The sequence below is a fragment of the Colletes latitarsis genome, chromosome 1, assembly GCF_051014445.1.
Source record: "Colletes latitarsis isolate SP2378_abdomen chromosome 1, iyColLati1, whole genome shotgun sequence".
In the NCBI taxonomy this organism is placed as follows: domain Eukaryota; kingdom Metazoa; phylum Arthropoda; class Insecta; order Hymenoptera; family Colletidae; genus Colletes; species Colletes latitarsis.
The window spans coordinates 54,461,175-54,475,664 of record NC_135134.1 but is presented as its reverse complement, the minus strand read 5'-3'; the positions used below and the strand labels follow the sequence as shown (position 1 = coordinate 54,475,664).

Here is a 14,490-nt window from a genome sequence, read left to right as displayed (position 1 = left end):
GTACCTACAGGTCGATGGTGGAATTCGACGCTATAATGGAGCGACCTAATTCTTGCTTTTTGCATTCCTCATTATTTTACGGTTCAAAACGAAAACTTCGGTTAGTAATAATAGACAAATTCATTAATTAAATTATGAATAATAAAATTTCTGAATAACCGGGCCAAATGAACTGGAACATCAAGGTAACAAAGGTACACACTAGCGAATTCCTTCCTATGGCATGAGTTTTTCTACTTTGTCCAGCGATCCAACAAAAACCACGAACACGAAAACGATTTCTCAAAAATGGGAAAGTATTTTTCAACGTTTTTCCTCGACAAAATGACTATTTCCTGTTAATAAAGTCGCCGCGACGACGATCAGAAACCCAAACAATTATGCTATAATAGATCCCGCCAACGCTCCAACAACGGATCTTAATGATACGCCGAGATTCCTGACTACCATATTCGACGAGATGCAATATACGTTGTCAGGTGGTTCCGCACGATCCTTCATCTTCGAGGGCATGTTAACCTAATTTGCATTTGGTTGTCGAGTAGTGTAGTTACAGTGGAGCATGCTCAGGGAACGTCCCATTAATCATCATGGACAATCAATATGCACGATAACGTATTCAGATTCGACTTCCACGTCAGAACTTATCAACGATTTCCGTCGGCATAGTCCAACGCAGACGCGACGACAGACGCAATTTATCCGCGAATTCTTGATGTAAGCGTGCACATTCCACGCTGTTTCTTCATCCGCAAAGTGGTTGCGCACACTTCGGATATTCGACGATAAGAATTTATTGCTCATTACAGCGACAAACCATACATTAATGCAATAAAGCTGCTCGACCCTTTGTAAGCACGCTACAACGCGATGACGCAGCTTGCTCTCTCTCAATTAGATGGAACACCTCCTTCAACCACCGTTAAAGATGCCTCTCCGACCTGCTCTAATCACGTTTCACGTTCAAGGCTAATATTATTATATACAACTTGGTGTTAACCATAAAATGTTCTTTACTTCGAAGAATTTTAAGATTCTACTCCTATATAAAATCCTGGCCATCGAATTAAAACCTCTCGAAGCTTATTTTAAAAAATACGAATGTTATTATTCGAATCTTTCGTAATAATAATTGTATTCAATTATTTTACAGCATAATGAATTAGTGATATTAAACAGAACGTCGCGAAAAATATGTTATAATATATCTTTCAGACTATCTCGTTAAAATCAGTTTATTCTTGCGTTATTAAATAATCTCGTAATTTCATACACGCTTAACTTATTAATGAATTAAATAATGAATACACAAACGGGAGAACATATTTTTAATTTTCCGTATTCACCGTTATTCCCGACAAAATTTACTTATCAAACTTGCTAATTACTGAGACGTGGTCGTTAGTAGAAACAATTACCACGTTTTCGATTAATTATTGCTCGACCGTGGATAGAAGCGTACAGCGAATAATGTGCATCCGAATCCTTTAAAATTCAAGCGAAGGATATATCATAACTGCATTTAAACTAGTTTGCACGTGCTCCTATGTCTGAGGAATCCCCGTGGACATTTGTTTCAAACTTTGATCATACATTTTGAGCGAATTATTTTATGTACGCGAGGCGTTAGAATCCGGAATAAATTTAACAGCAATATTGCCCGCAGCATCCGACTCCTCTATATTTAATTATAAGTGGAATCATCTGCGTTGGATGGCTTAACGAACCATTACTCGATACGACGCTTCGACAAAAGGACTCGAGTACGTCAGAAATATTTCTTCCAGCTTCCGCGAACATAGTTTAAAACAAATTGAGATCAAGGGGGTCGAAGCAACCATTTTCGCCGATGGATAGATGCGGAAGATTCGAAAAAGAGTACCTTCGCGATATGTCTTGCCTTCTGTAGCGTGATCACCCGCCATTACGGCCAACGATCAGAAGAAAAAAGAATCGTATCACGAGAGTAGCACGAGATCGTGCTTCGGATTCGACCAAGCGCAAAAAGGACTTCTCGTGGGACGGTGATGGAGCCTCTGAGAGTGCTCTGAGTTACTTCGCTTCGAAAAGGCGCACGTGTCATACCATTTCTACTATTGACTCGCAGGGACACCGCACACAATCCCGATTGTACGTCCAATATATTGTACCGTGCGAGAAAAAGAAATCCGTCCAAGATTATTGTCACTGTTCAACGCGGGATATAAATCTTCCGATGAATCCTTTTTGGCTGTCTCGGGAAATACTACGTCGAATCGTCAATCTATTAAGTTATAAGCAGGATTTGTCAACGCACTTTTCCTATTCATTCAGTTATTCAGACGCGCATCCTTTCTACTCTGGATTTATTTCGTTCGAGTTATCACGGCCAGGATCCTCGCTACGAATGTGCATCGATGTATGTAACCGTAGGTAGAAGCACGGTGCATCGATTCCCAAAGTGTTCCATCCCGACGCATTGTCCCAATCTAATCAGGCATGAATATCAATGTTCTCTCGAATCGGTTGTACCAAGCGGCTTCATCGAAATCATGCGAGTAATCGCAACGCAGAATCGTGCAACCTTTCTCCGCGGGAGACGATCGAACGACTATGTACTCATGGGCGTTTTGTTCTCGCCGCCTTATCTTCTGTGTTTACGCGCGTTTACCCCTGTCGTGTTAGATCGAGTAATACGTTCGTTCAGTTTTTCTTCTCTTTACGGAATATTGGCTGGAATCACCGATCCTTATTGCTGCTTACTTATGTTCAGATAACGATGATCTGTGAAAAATACTTCCCGAGCGTCTATAGTTGTGTTTGGTCTCGATACGATAACCGGATTACTCGGTTTTCGTCCGCCATGAATCAAAGCCAACGCGTTAATATCGAAGCTCGATTTCGGGTCAAATTGACCCGAATATTGCACGAGGGTTAGGTAGATTCCACGCGTTAGGATACAGCTATACAGCCAAATGTCAACGGTTATCGATTATCGCGTCCTGGCAGTGACATTCGGTAGGAAATAATACGCGCGGACATTAGAACGACCCAAGCCAGACTGCGTCGATTTCCGGATTTGCAAGGGAGCTAACCACTGCTTTATCACGATTGGAATCCATCGGTTTATCGACCACGGACGAGCTCGTCCGCGTAAACTTTCGTCGCCGGGTCGGAGGACGTTTAGCGTGCACGTTGGTGATTTTCGATGTTGGAATCTCTGGGCGGTTACGCGGAACAAGAACGAGGAACCACGCAGATGGAAATCGCGTTTTGGTCGATTATCGAACGTCTTCCGGATCTCGATCCTGGACGAGTCGCTAAATGAAAATATAGACTCTGTCTAGAAAGAAAAGACTTTCGAACCTTGCGAAATTAGAAATACTCGTACGCGTAATGATCGGAATTTGCATTCGGTTTTTTGTTTCGTTCCTGAGACCAAAGGGACTCGAGTAATTCGTCGCTGGTTGCCTCGTCAGCGGAATTACGGATCCCATTCAGCGCACTGAAACGAACGGGTCCATCGATCGAGAAACTGAAACGGTATTATGTTCGTCGTTCTTTTCTTGTTTTTCCCTATCGGGAAGTATTAGACGGGCTTCCTGATTCGAAGATATTAAATTTTCTTCCGCTCGAGGGGCAAGTTACCGATCCTGAAAATTGAATAATCTTTCGGATTCTATTTTAGAAAAAAGCATTAGAGCCCGTCAAATTTTAAGAATGTATGCAACCTTCGTAGAATACGATTTCTAGGGCTTCTTTCTTTAGAAAGACTAGGGCGTTCCTACGTTTCTTTTGTTTCTTATTGGATTGCTGTACCTAGTCAGTGAATTAAACAATTTTATAATTCCATAAACCTCTGTGTGTCAATTATGAGAATAAAAATCCTGAGCACGTGTTCTAGAATGAACCAGTTAGGTATCGTTCGAAAGGTCGTGTATTGTGCGTTTTTGGGGTTCCAAATTCCCCTCGCGTCCGGTTCGGAAGTTACCAATCATACCCTGTTAGAACTACCTCAACACGAATGATAGGTTTGAATAGGAAGTTTACCATGACGTAGTATTATAACAAAAACTATATTGAAAAAAAAATTAAACGGAAGGGAAATGAATTCCGGAGTATCAATAGAAATTTAATGAAAAATTAATATAAAACTTTCAGTCATACAGGGACTGCTGGTTTATATTAAAAAGAGTTTACGCTTTTCCTAAAAGCATTTAGCGTAAAATTTTCGTCCTGGATTTATTTGGATTACTCCGGATGCCATTTCCACTAAATCCGTTTCATCTGGCTCTTTCTCTATCGGCAATTTTTCAACGTCTTCGATAGTAATATCATCAAAACCTGTTCCTCCCACCGACTTAGCAAGATCTATTATAGTATCGATTCTGTTTTCTGTCAGTTCGACTATATTTTCCCCAACAGGCATTTAACATTGACAGCTTTATTACGTTGCTCTGGTCAATAGTAGAGACTCGCAAATAGTAATGAAAATGCTGAAACAGTATTCTCTAGACTTCATTATACCATAAATAAATTGTTCTAATTGGTTCAACTGGAACGTAACAACGTTCGTAACTAAGGTATCGGAACCCGAGAGTTTTTGAATGTTCGAAATAAAATGGTGAACGTGGAACACGAACGGGCGAACTGTAAACTAGAAAATCCTGACTGGAGGCAATTGTTGGCGAAGAAACTTCGACCAACTCGTATCGGACGTAATCTCTCGTAAAGCAATTTCACACGCCGAAGAAAAATATCATTCTAGACGTCTATAAAAAGCCGTGATACGTTTCCTTACGTGTCCCAGGGATTCGTTTGCTCGGTCGTAAATGAATGCTGAAAGCTACATTGAGACTCTGCAGCAGTAATCAACAAACTAAAGCCTATAAAGGCGCCTTGATTTTTCTTATTTAGAAAACGAAACAGTTTTATGAACGAAGAAATGTTTGCAATTTACGAGACTAGCTTTCGAAATTGTTCATTTTTATGACATAGAATTCAAGATGTATATCGTACGACTTTCTTAAATTTATTTCTCTTTTACCGATGCTCGGAAGTTTCTAATATTTTCCAATTTCTGAAATATTTAACGTCTCTTCGAACGTACGCAAACTTGTTACTGTAACATATACAGTCGTATTAGACGAAATATTGTGAGAACAGAATCGTCGGGGTAACTGACGTAACTAAATTGATGTAAATTGAACTAGCTGATCGGTTTAAACTTTTAAACTAACAATTTCATCAGTTTGATCAGTTTTGACTAACTAATGTAACTTCGTAGCGAACATATTTTTGAAGTTAAATTAGCTGTAGCAGCTAGAGTCAAACTATTCTATAGGAGAGTGAAAAGTTGTACATTAATGGTAACATGACAGGTATTAAATTATGCGTCTTCTCCAATTTTGAACGCTGTAAACCGCGTCGTTGGTCAAATTCGGTAATGGTACATCCTTTTATGTAGATCCGCAATAAAGAGTGAATATTGTCTATGTATTCGCAATCCGAGTTTCTATAATTCTGCCCACCTTTGGTTCTAATTGAACAACAGAGAAATAACGTATAATACTTGACACGATAACGAAACGAGGCCTTTAATAATCCAGAAAAGGGAAGCACGTAGGTCTAAAACAAATTCTGAAATATATTTTTGCATTATATAATTTGGAAAATGATCCAAGTGGCAAAAGCGATGATCGGGAAATGACAAATCACAGGTGTGTTGCGATCATGACAAAATCTCATCTAGTCTGACCTATGCTCGAGCTCTCTTACCAAACACATACTCATCTGTAGAAGATTCCGCAAGGATGGGAGTGCTGATGAGTCTATAGACCTAACCTCGTTCAGGTTCTGCAGCGTTAAACGTGAAACGGGTGGGTAAGCATATTGACCATGAAGAAATATAGGACACTTTCTGTGTCAACGGTGAAATACAAGATGATCCTTAATTCTACGTAAACAGAAACAGTGTAGACAAACCGTTTGTCCATGGATATAAATATTACAAGACTATCTGAAACCGATCATTTCGTACTTTACGAAGCTACTCAATTAACATAGGTTCTCTAACTAACCCTGTCAGAATGAAGTGATGTGAAATGGAAGAGCAACATCTCCGCCGCAATTTGTCGGCTCCTGCCAGATCCCTCTCCCGAAAAAAGATCAATTTCTTTTATACTCGCGATTCGATGGTATCCACGCGATGGAATCTAATTCAGCGTAACTTTTTCAGACATAGACGTGAGCACGTTTTTCGATCGCCTTGGCCAGGAGCTGATCTACACCGCTTGCGTGGGTCTTCTCGAGCGAGCGTTCCGTTGCCTCGGGAACGATCTGACAGCCTTCCTGACCACACTCGACGGCGTAAACGACGTTGTACAACACCAGTCCGGATCAGAAGCGGAGGCAGAGTTCGTGTGCATCGCTACGCCGGAAGCGATAGAACTGCACTTTACAACCGACCACCCGTCAGTCGCCCATTTGCTGGTTGGCAGTTTGAAGGGCATCGCCAGGCAGTTTTATAACGACAATGCGAACGTGTACATTCAACCTGACCCTTATAATACGAAATTTTTTAGGTAAGCTGAACATGCTTTGCTCGCGTTAAATTTATCGAGCTCGATAAATTCAGTCTGGTGCTTCTATTTTGTTTGAAATTAGTTTTTTGTCGTCCTCTTTTATACTCGATAGTTGAGACAGTTTCCCATCGAAGCGTTAATCTGTTTCTTGAGTCCTTAATTAGATTCTCCACGGAGTTGTTCTGGTGGTTTGTCGGGTGTATGCGACCGCCTTTGTAACCCGATCGGCCTTTCCATTTCCCGGGACGTCTACATGTTCAGAGATCCATACGAGTTTTATTTCGTTTCCTTCTTGCATTATTTTTTGATGGATTTTCCATGTTTCGAAATTCATATCATCTCTGCCGACGTTATTTTTATTTTTATGTCCCTTTTTACAGCTTGAATGCAATTTTACTATTTCGCTACAAACGCGATCCTCTTATTCGAACAAAATTCGCGTACAGGAACGAAAAAACAATGATATTTGATCCAAAGGACTGTTTAACGTTATTTTACAAACAGACCGTTCGACGATTGATCATCGATTCGCTGGAAATATTATACATACGCGTCGGTGTACTTTGATGTTGCTCCGAAAAGAACAATATTTAGTGTTTGCGCTCGCGATCGATACCGCATACGCCGACATTGTGTTACACAAGAGGAATTCAATTTACACGAGCACGGAAAATGTTCCGGGAATCGTGGGACTATAAAGTGAACAAATATTGGACGGCGATGTTCACAGGCAAGTGCATCGAACACACATTGCAACGCTTCTGATTCCGAGCGTCTCATTATATGTTGGCGCGGAAAGGAATACATTCGAGTGCAGATTTTCCTCTATTTATGTCTGCAGAATATCGTTGTGCAAAGTATTTCGAGGCAAGTTTCGTAATTACTGCACGGTACGATTCAATTAAAAGTTTTCCAAAAAAGAATCTTTCGAATCGAGCGGTAGGAACTCGAACAACCTGTTTGCAATTTCCCCATCGCGACTGAGAAAAACAGAGAACGGTCGATGGCCACGTTATGGACTACAAAATAGTGTCGAACTCGTCGAAAATTGAATCTCCATTAGCTGAATGTTTTACTATTTCAATAACACATTACTTTCTATTACGTTGCACTTTCTTTCCTGATGCTGCAGATTCGCGAGGAGGTCTGACGACGATATTTTCCAAGCCGTTTTAAGTAATTTCCAACGAGCAAACGAACGCAGTGACTGTGACGAGCATCCACGCTCTGAAGCATTCAGAACTAAAAAGAGATTTTTGTTTCACAGGTACTGTATCATCCCAGAACGTTACAGCGGCCATTTGTTAGTCGATTCGGAGATCGACAACCTCGACACGATCGCGACTCCTTTCCGTCCACTCTCAACAGAGGCCTCGGACCTTCGCATGGGTGTCGGAAGTTTCTGCAAAGCGTTTCCATGGCACTTTGTCGTCGATCGGCAATTCGAGCTCGTGCAGCTAGGGGTCGGATACATGAGGATCTTCGGCCATCACCTGAACCGATTGGGGAGAGAAATATCGACGTACTTCGTTTTCACACGGCCACGCGGGGTTACTCTGACCTTCCACGAGATACTGAAGCGCGCGAACACGCCTTTTGTGCTGACCCTACAGAGACCGCAGGGCGTCGATAAATACCCCGCCGAGGTACATGAATGCATTATTCGTATGGAGATTGGAAATATCGTTCCATTACGCGAGCGACAAACAGATATTTCTGCGCGGTAGCTAATTTTATTTCTAAAAATAATCACAAACTGAAGTAAAGTAGTATTTGCAAACGAGTAATTTTAATTAAGGTAGTGTACGAAAATTGTAGACAACGCAAACAGGCCGAGAGAACGAAAAAAAAATATCATAATAAATGTAGAATCGTAAAAGCAAAATTTTTCTGCGCCGGCATGAAAATCACATTTCATTGGATGTACTTTCGAAACCCTTGTTTGAGATCCCCGCTCGAATAGCATATACATTATCCTTATTGGACGACGTTTTCTGAATTTTTATACTGATAGGATTTCAATCATTCCAGGGCTTAGAGATGAAAGGTCAAATGATCCATTGTCCCGAATCGGATTCCATCCTATTCGTGAGCTCGCCATTCCTGAACGGTTTGGAAGGGCTGACTGGCAGAGGACTTTTTATATCCGATATTCCATTACACGACGCTACGCGAGACGTGATATTAGTGGGAGAACAAGCCAGAGCCCAGGTATAATAAAATTTCCATCCCATTAGAATATCGTTACATTTATGTTTATCAAATTCATATGAGTTGCATATCAGTGCAGTCCGTTCGATGATGTATTCGACGTATACGATCGATACGACCAAGATTCTAATTGCGCGGATTAATTTTCCCAGCAAAATTCGATAGCGAAAAATTTTAATAAGCGTATTGCAATATTCATCGATATTTTCAATCGTACGTTTTAAAGAAGATATTTGTTTCCGAGTATTATTTTTACAGCGCAGAGGGCGCCAGCTGACGGAACCAGCATTTCAGATGGCACTGTCACTGAAAATAGCGGGCTAATTCGAATGTTCTCGATATCTACGATCATTTCTACGAGTTATTTGGTTTTAAATCCCTTTTACATGTACTAATTAAAATATTTCTTGATACAGGATGGTCTAAGGAGGCGAATGGACAAACTAAAAAGCTCCATAGAGGAAGCAAACCTCGCCGTGTCCGCAGAACGAGAAAAGAATGTCAGCTTGCTTCATCTTATATTCCCTCCAGATATAGCAAAACGCTTGTGGCTGGGTAAGCATTTAAAATTCGATTCCAGGATCCAATTCTCTATGTTAAATTTAAATTATTAGATTTTGTAAAGTAATACGTATCTATTCTTTCAGGAGAAAGTATCGAGGCGAAAACCTACCCTGAAGTGACAATGCTTTTCAGCGACATCGTCGGCTTCACGGAGATTTGCTCCACCGCGACACCGATGATGGTCATCAACATGCTTCAGAATCTTTACGAACAATTCGACTCGTTCTGCGGTCAGTTGGACGTTTACAAGGTACTATAAACGAAAATATGCTCTGCGCTCGTTAACGGGTTGCAACACTATTTGTTAATCAAAATAAAAATTACAGGTGGAAACAATCGGAGATGCCTATTGTGTTGCATGTGGCCTCCATCGCGATACCTACACGCATGCACAACAGATTGCATGGATGGCCCTGAAAATGATACAAGCATGCTCGAATCATTTGACTCACAAGGGTAAACCAATAAGGGTAGGGAAGCATCTATATTGAATTCAAATTACTTCGAACGACTGACAAATAAATCTTATCCTGGAGATTAAGAGCGTCGATTGCATCTTTCATTTATCGTATATTATTTTATTAGATGCGCATCGGCATTCATACTGGAATGGTGCTGGCAGGGGTTGTCGGAAAGAAAATGCCGAGGTACTGTCTTTTCGGGCACAATGTTACTTTAGCGAACAAATTCGAATCCTTGAGCGAACCACTTCGTATCCACGTTAGCCCGACGACATACGTGTAAGCAAACGAACGTATTGTTTTAATAACTGACGCTAAAACAAATAGTGACCTGGCCGCCTCGATATTCGTTGACACGTTTATGTTATGTGCCCACATTGACGTTCGTTCGTTTCAGCCTATTGAAATACCCGGAATCAGGATTCGACCTGGAACCACGAAGCAAAGAATTACCAAAGGAATTTTCAGCTAACATAGAAGGATCCTCGTATTTTCTCAACGATTACAAGCACAAGGACGTCGATGTAAACCTTCCGTTGGATCTTCACATACAAAACGCGACCAGAGAATGCGGACTCGGCGCCAGCATGTAGATATTCGATACAAAACTATCCCGACGAATCGTTCGTGAATTGTCGCTGCAATTGCTACTGTCCGTAATCACGATAATTTCGGCAACATGTATGAATTCACAAAACCGGCACCGTGTAACGGCGCTAATTCTATCAGCCTGGCGGCGGCCCGCGAGCCGATAATATTTATACGCAGAATTTTAGATTACAATTATTATATACTTATGACCATATGAGCAAATAAATCTGTATGATAAAGTACCATTTAATTACATTTATTTCTAGATCAACCTAACGCATTCTGATGCCTATATTTAATGCTCAAAACTGACCTAGAATCTGTAACGTGGATTGGAATTTTTAAATACAATAATTGAAATTAAATAGAAATGCTGTAAAATTGTTTGTTTTAGAGAACAATCAATATTATTTATTTTTTACGTAAACGACGTTTAATTACTTATTGTGCCAATTTTATTAGTTTAGCAAAAATTATTTAATATTTGTATTCGACCACTAGTCATTAAAAGTCAATACACTAAAATGTGTTTATTATTCAGTAGTCCTTTCAGTCCTAATTTCACGGTGTACGAAACGAGTAATTTTCAACTCGATATTTAATAAATCTTTTTCGTTTTCTGCTAGTAAATACTGTCCCTAAAAATGGAAACTACTTACTCACATGCTACTCTCAACCTACAGAGACTTATAGTTAACTACGCTAAGACATGAGATCCCCTCGTTAGGAATGTATAATTTTCAGATTCATGCTTTATTTACATCTTTTATACTCTATTATTAAGTACTGATCGTATTAATGGCAACAACTTCTTTGTATACCTCGTACGCTATTCCGAACTTAGAGTTCTGCCTTTCGATGGTGTATTTATTATTCTATAATATTCCTAACGACTCTGATTCAAAAATTCACGCATTCACCAAGTGACAATGGTAGTCAGCGATTCAATAAAACCTCTCTTGTTCCCTACTAACAAGAACAGTCCGTACAATTTGGCAACAAATTGTTCCCGTGTCTCTGTATACTACCGTGGCTCTATAATATTCTCCTGATAATTGGTTTCCGGAAGTAAAAATTCCATTCCACGAACAGAATACGGAGCCCATTAATATCCCGAAGTGGCTACTAGGAACTCTATAGAGTATCATTCTTTTCCTAGTTCCTTACTATCCCGCGTCCCTTTGAAGCCAGCAGGCGGCTTTTATTTTTGATAAGGCTCGTTCCAGATACGTATCTCATACCGAGCCGGTCTTTGTTCGCGAAATAATAGAACTATTTGTATTCTTTACCGAACTGCGCCCGACTATCGCTACGGTTTCAACGGGCGCTGTTCGACTTGCTTTTTCTTCCTTTCCGCGACTGAGATAAAACTCCATCGGTGCACTCTACTTGCGACATTACTTATTTACCGAGGAACGTTACATTCCCGCGAACGCGTCCGTTCCGCTTTCCACCCGACAATTTTACTTGATTTCTGCTATTTAGCAGTGACGTTCGAGACATCGATTCGTTTACGTAAGCTCCGCCGGTACGAAAGAATCGACAACAGCCTGTTCAGACGATACGGGTTTCCGACCGCAAAATCACAGACGAGGTACACGAATAGTATTAAAATCCATCAGATCGTACAAAAGTTATGATTTTTTAAACATACGCATGAAATCTCGGGGAAACATATTTTTGGTAAAGAAATTTTTTCTTGAAACTACGTAGAATTTCATGGATATGTCTATTCACCAAAAATGATTATAATTGACCCCACAACCAAAAATAATTTTTTCAGAATGATTTGAAAACTTTTTCTTTCGCTGAAAAATTTTCCGGTCGGTATGGAAGTTAGATTGAACCACGAAAGTTCATGAGATGTAAGGTCTACTCGTATACGTCGTCTGTGGTAAAATAACCGAGTCGATAATAGCTGAATTGATAATTAACTGATTCACCGTGGTGAAGAATGATTTCTTACAGAATAAAAGAATAGGTTTTATGATATTAATGAAGCAAACTGATTATAAAAGTTACGTTTAAATTTCACAGTACACCCAGTATCAATGTCCAGGCAAATTTGTCGAATAAAGTATACGTTTCAATATTACTTTCGTCGTTCGAGGAACTCTCCCTTTATAAATGTTGCTTCTCATTGCTAAAGTACAGGCTAAAGTATCTTCCTGGAGTTTCCTTTCAGCGAATTCTCGTAAACATTAATTACATGAAAATATTGACATTATGAAATGCATTCGCTTCCATACATTTATATATATACATTACTACGCAAATAAAATAAATACATTGCTTCGCAATTGTATCTTGTTCCGCGATATTAAGTATGTACATTTGCTTTGCATTTTCTCGAATTACTACTAAATGTACAGTTGTTTTGAATACTACCACCGAACCATACAAATAAAAATGAACAGCATTTGACCTGCAATCGAAATTCCATTGAATGTCATCCAAGGAATAACTCTCAATTCAAATTAAATTCATAAACTATTCGAGGAGGAGAATCTTTTCAAACGACTGCAATGATAACGGATCGATGATCATCGATATTTCGAAAATGACCGATCGTTGACGCGTTACGTGGGACTGAAATGGCGAGGGGTATCGCGGGCCTTCGTTCTTTGCGGTGTCGTGCGCGCATTATTTAACCGTAGGCGGAAAAAGGACACAGAAGGAGAGCTCGGCCGTAAAACTAAAAAGCCACGGAAAGGAATCACAAAAGACCAACACCGTTCCCCAGGTCCCGGTGTGCGTTCGTACTTGTGTCGACGGTCGGTCGCGTGCTTTCTCGCGCTACGCTCGCCTGTGCAAACCTACCTTGCCTATTTCTTATACTGCCATTCATCCGCGCCGAGACCCGCGGCCGGGCAAAGAGAAAGAAAGAAATTAAACATTGGGCCTTCCGGCTACGCCGCGTAATCAAACGCCGGGCGGAACTAACGAAGCAGCCGCGGAAAGGGACAGACTCTCGCTGATATAAAAACACAAGGTGCAGGGCCGGAAGAGAGAGGGAGAACGCCGCCATACCGGAATAATAACTTAGATGACGTGCAATGAAAAGTACACGCGCGCGGCGAGTTGGAAGACGAAGAAGAAAAGAAGGAAACGGAACATCTTCCGTTTACGTGGCTCGACGTCGTCAGACGTTCTCGACTGAATCTACAATAATTTCTTTTACCGTGTCACTGACTCGAGACAAATCATCCTTGGTGGATTCGAGGTTTGGTTTTATAATCTATGGGTTTAAGATAGGATCGTATACAGGGTGTTCGGCCACCCCTGGGAAAAATTTTAATGGGAGATTCTAGAGGCCAAAATAAGACGAAAATCAAGAATATCAATTTGTTGATGGTGGCTTCGTTAAGAAGTTATTAACGTTTGAAGTTCCGACCGTACTGAATTTTTTTCTCGAAACTGAGTAGGATTTCGGGGGTATGTCTGTTGACCAAAAATGCTTGCAATTGCCCCCTGCAACTAAAAATAATTTTTCCAAGACGATTCGAAAGTCTTTTTTTTCACCCAAAACTTTCAACACTTACTCGAATTTTTTTCTCGAATCCTCTATTAAAATTTTTCCCTGGGGTGGCCGAACACCCTGTATACTTTTCTGCTCGGGTAACACATTAGTAACCCGATGGATCGTCGGTCGTGTGTCGGAGATAATTCTGAAGCTCAAGCTAGCAATTCCAGGAACTGATGGAGATAACCGTGAAATAGTTAAAGAGAGAATTTGCAACGCAGTGAAAGAAATTTCTGTACCTCGAAGTATGGACCGTCTCTCAACAGAATTACACCTAATGGCACAAAGTGGACAGAAGGAGGTACTGGGTCGAAACGGAAGATGGCCGTGTCGGAGGAACGTTTACGGAAAGCGACGTCGAAGGTAAAAAGCTAAGTTGCCGTGGCCACTGAAAGGAAAATTACTCGGATTACGTCGATCGAAGCGGCAATTTGGGTAATCTCTTCTGCGGAGCTTTACGCGATGATACCCATTTAGAGCACAGACCAGACAGTATTTCAGAAGGTTGTCAAGTCGCCTTAATGTTCAAAGCAAGGATAAGAATTGCGAAGCGAAGGGCTCTGATGCACTTTTCCGC

The 14,490-nt window shown here is 40.7% G+C and overlaps 1 protein-coding gene across 2 annotated transcripts in view; it reads left to right on the top strand.

Moving 5' to 3' along the window:
- Gycalpha99b (guanylate cyclase 1 soluble subunit alpha 2) overlaps positions 1 to 10,632 on the top strand; it is a 50,475-nt gene extending 39,843 nt beyond the window's left edge. For both annotated transcript variants that reach the window (XM_076765090.1, XM_076765080.1), the window contains 8 exons: positions 6,218 to 6,563; positions 7,831 to 8,209; positions 8,595 to 8,774; positions 9,191 to 9,329; positions 9,422 to 9,588; positions 9,665 to 9,808; positions 9,924 to 10,078; positions 10,197 to 10,632. In XM_076765090.1, coding sequence (XP_076621205.1) covers positions 6,218 to 6,563; positions 7,831 to 8,209; positions 8,595 to 8,774; positions 9,191 to 9,329; positions 9,422 to 9,588; positions 9,665 to 9,808; positions 9,924 to 10,078; positions 10,197 to 10,392 — 1,706 coding nt within the window. In that variant the 3' untranslated portion in view covers positions 10,393 to 10,632. The remainder of the gene's footprint in view (positions 1 to 6,217; positions 6,564 to 7,830; positions 8,210 to 8,594; positions 8,775 to 9,190; positions 9,330 to 9,421; positions 9,589 to 9,664; positions 9,809 to 9,923; positions 10,079 to 10,196) is intronic.
- Positions 10,633 to 14,490: the final 3,858 nt, after the last annotated feature.